This window comes from Eriocheir sinensis, chromosome 47 (assembly GCF_024679095.1).
Source record: "Eriocheir sinensis breed Jianghai 21 chromosome 47, ASM2467909v1, whole genome shotgun sequence".
Taxonomy (NCBI): domain Eukaryota; kingdom Metazoa; phylum Arthropoda; class Malacostraca; order Decapoda; family Varunidae; genus Eriocheir; species Eriocheir sinensis.
Window position 1 is genome coordinate 9,804,935 of NC_066555.1, and position 3,810 is coordinate 9,808,744.

General features: G+C 47.6%; 1 protein-coding gene across 2 annotated transcripts in view; it reads right to left on the reverse strand.

Moving 5' to 3' along the window:
• Positions 1 to 331: 331 nt before the first annotated feature.
• The window catches only part of LOC126981185 (uncharacterized protein DDB_G0271670-like), a 9,520-nt gene continuing 6,041 nt past the window's right edge, over positions 332 to 3,810 (reverse strand). For both annotated transcript variants that reach the window (XM_050831911.1, XM_050831910.1), the window contains exon 2: positions 332 to 3,212. In XM_050831911.1, the coding sequence (XP_050687868.1) occupies positions 2,038 to 3,147 (1,110 nt within the window). In that variant the 5' untranslated portion in view covers positions 3,148 to 3,212 and the 3' untranslated portion in view covers positions 332 to 2,037. The remainder of the gene's footprint in view (positions 3,213 to 3,810) is intronic.

The following is a 3,810-nucleotide window of genomic DNA, read 5'->3' on the forward strand; positions in this document are numbered from 1 at the left end:
CTCTACGTGGAGAAGAAGACGAAGAGGAGGAGGAGAAGGAGTAGGAGGAATAGGAGGAGAAGGAGGAAGACAAGGACGGCGGGAAATGCGAGGCACCAGCATTAGTAGACATGAATCGCTTAGTGCAAGAGGGAGTGAAAACAATTGGCGACAGTTCACGGCATTAATTAGTGTGGCGGGCGGGGGCGTGAAGGTGTAACAAGCGTGCCTGAAGCGCGGGGAGGTCGAGGCCGGGGATGGGTGAAGGTGAGGCCATTGGGGGGAGGTGGTAAAGAGGGTGGGCGGGGGTACTGGGGAGAGGGGTGGTAAAGCAGGGTGTGCGAATGCGTTTAGGCTTGTGTAATGGGTGTCATGAGAATACAGGAACGTGTATAACTTAGGTGGGGTTAGGTCCACAGAAGCTGCCTTGCATAGACATACCGGCCTCTTGCAGACGCCTTATGTTCTTATGTTTTTATGTAGAAGCCGAGGGTGGGTGATGGTGTTGTGGAGCGGTGTTAACCCGGTACCAGCGACGGGCCAAATTTGTGGCTTTACCGTGTACCTACCAACGACGGGCCACATTTTTGCCATGATATAAACCCCCCCAAAATAGATGATGCATAAACTGATCACAAATGCGTTGATATATATTATGAAATGGTTTGCGTGAGTGATGATTTTTTCTCATTTTTCTCGCTTAGAGGGGCCCTTAAGAAACATGATCCCCGCAGCTACCTGGCTAAAGAAAGGTGTACGAATGCGTTAGGCTTGTTTAATTGGCGTCATGAGGATGCTGGAAGGTGTATTAATAGTAGGATCCTGGGACCGTATTCTTAGACGTTTCCGCATCTCACATCATCTAATTCCAAAGTCTGAGAGGGAGATTAATCGGGTATTCATGAGAGTTTGTTTTTAATTCATGGTACAGAAGCTTTCTCGAACTACTCTAACGGTCATAAAACTAACCATGAAAGAGAGTCAATCAGAGCCAATCAGATGTTAGTGTGTAAGCCCCGAAGTGTTTGAGAATACGGGAGGAGGGTAGGTAGGTGGGTATGCTTTGGTGGGTGTATAAATGGGTATTGGACTCTTTTGTATATCCTGGGTGTACCGTGGAGGGTGTACGAGTGGGTGTAAGCGTCTTGTGAGGGCGTTGGGCTTGTGTATGAAAGGTTGCAGGATCGTGGTGGAGAGAAGGAGCGAGCTGGTTTCTAAAAAGGTCCTGAAACACATTTTAGGCCACGCGGCGAGAGGAGAATTTTGATGGGCAGCCGCGGGAGGTGAAGGTGGTGGCCGCGGGGCAGGAAGGCGCCACCGACCCGCGGCTGTACCAGGAAGCGAGGAAACGAACAGAGGCGAGAGCCGAAACGAAAATGTTGGTTCTTTGCTTTATATAAAGTGTAAGGAAAATAGTAAAGAGGAGAAGTAGAACCGTCGCTACCAGGAAGAGAGAATTACGTTGACGAATGGCCAGAAGCAAAGCAAATAGATAATACGTGGAAGCGTTGATTATCTTCTATATTGTCGTTGTTGAATAATGTTTTAATGATTGGTTCAAGAGATTCGTCCTTAAAAATGTAAAATTGTTTAAATAGAGGAACATGTACTTCAAAACATAAGAAATTGCCGAAACGAAGAAAAAATAACTAAAAGAGAAAGCGTCGCTATGTCCCAAAGCTTGACAGTAAGAAAGCAGCAAGGAACAAACCGAGACACTGGTCGCCTAAATGAACCATAACTTTGTATTGCCTACTACTAGTATACCTATTTCATTTTTAGCGTTTTCCCCTTTGTTGCCTTCCCCTTTCTCTTTGTTTCCTTTCCCCTTCTCTTTTTTTGGTCATTTTCTACTGTGATATATAAAAGAGCAGTGCACCACCTGAACTGCTACATCTCATTTATCAGCGACATTAGGAGACTTGGATGAACAGCTAAATGCCCCTTGACTAAATGGATTCCAACGTTGGGTGAGTCGGCGAACAAGAAGCCAACACCTTTTTATTCCCTCAGATCATAGTATTCAAGTTGTCTGGGAGAAGAAAACATTGGACAACTTTAGCAATAATGAAGAGAACGTGTGGCATACCTGAAGGAGAGGATGGTGAGCGGCCTGTAGGACTTATGGGAGGCGGGGTCGGCCATCGGCTTGCCCCAGAAATCGTTGAGGAAGAGTTGCCATATCGGCCGCGTCCCCTGCACGTCCGGGTTCCCGAGTACGGCGCTGAGGTCATCGTGGACGTACTCTCCCGTCAGACCGTTAACGTACACGGACACGGACGCCACCACTAGCAGGAGGTACAATTGAGTCTCAGTTGGTGCATTTAGAACCTTGTACCATGACGGATATCCAGTGTTTCTCCCGGACTGTTGCGTTTTACTAGATCCCCCGGGACACAGAGTACCACTACCGCCACTACCACTACCACTACCACCACTACACCCGGCGCCTCGTTTGGTCCTTGGTTTGGCTGGGACTGACCATTGCTTCCCCATCACCACCTCGCCCTCGGAACACGCCCCCTTGAGTCCTGTCACTGCAAACGTGGCCTCAGTCCTCCCACGACTCGGCAAAAGGTCCTCATTATGTCTTGCCTTGGGGGGCCGTGTGTGCAGCGAGGGAGCGTGGCTGAGGGCATACGGCTGGAGGGGGATGCAGGACCAAAACTTGTCTGTGAACGCTGATTGGCTTTGGTGCGGACTGCTGCAGGAGGAGGAGGACGAGGAGGAGGAAGAGGAGGAGGAGGAGGAGGAGGAGGAGGAGGACAGGGAATATGAGGAGGAGGAGGGAGAGGTAGAAGTGGAGGAGTCTGAGATGGTGGTAATGGTGGTGCCGCTAATGGTTGTGGATGTGGTAGGCGTTAAGGGAAAGGAAGAGGAAGAGGAGGAGGAGGAAGTGGTGTTGAGGCTAAAGTGGAGAGGGGGCGTGACGTGTGTGTTGGAGGCAAAGGAGGGAGAGGACGCAGAGGAGGAGGAGGTGGAGGAGGAGGAGGAGGAGGAGGAGGAGGAAGGTTGGGCTGGGCCGGAGAAGGGCGTGGCGTAGGAGTGTGAGGAGGACAGGGCGCGGGTGTCGGAGAGGGAATACTCCGCGCTGCGACGAGGCTCCCTGTTCGCTAAAGTTTTGCGTCCGTGGTAGCCATGGGGACGGAGCTCATCTTGTTTGTCCATCACTCATGTGTTATTTACGTATCAGGCGCGGCCCAGCCCAGCCAGCCGCGGCCACCACCAGCGATCTGTGGAAAACAAAATATAGGAGTTGAGTTGGAAGACCTGCCGCTGCGTGGGAGAAAATTATATAAATATGAAAAGTGAGGCAGTTTTATTGAGAGAAAAGGTCAAGATAAAGGTGGTGATATGTTCAGCCATGAATTATAAATATATAAGAATATAAAAGTTTGCAACATTGGACATTTTGAGAAAAAAATAGCATTTAATCGTCAGAGGTGTATGTTTCATTAAGAAAAAAAGCACAGAAAAGTAATTATGCATCGTGTACTAAAACATTTTAGAAGAAAATTAAATAACTATCTCGGGAAGAAATAATTAAAGGAAGAAATAATTTTATTTCTCGGAGGTGCGAGGCGTATCTAAATGATTAGTTAGGTTGAAGTAATATTAGTGACGAGCCAGTCAGTGTGAAATAAACCAAAATGTCTGAGATTCCTTAGATGGAATGACAGACACGTGGAATAAATCACTTTCCTTCAGCTGTGTATTGTTTTCATTTTAAGAAAATTTAGGATATAATATGACATGTAATTTACTAAGATTCTGAGGCGAAACACATAAGTGTGTTGTTATATTAAAGGATATCTTTTATAAAGAAATAAT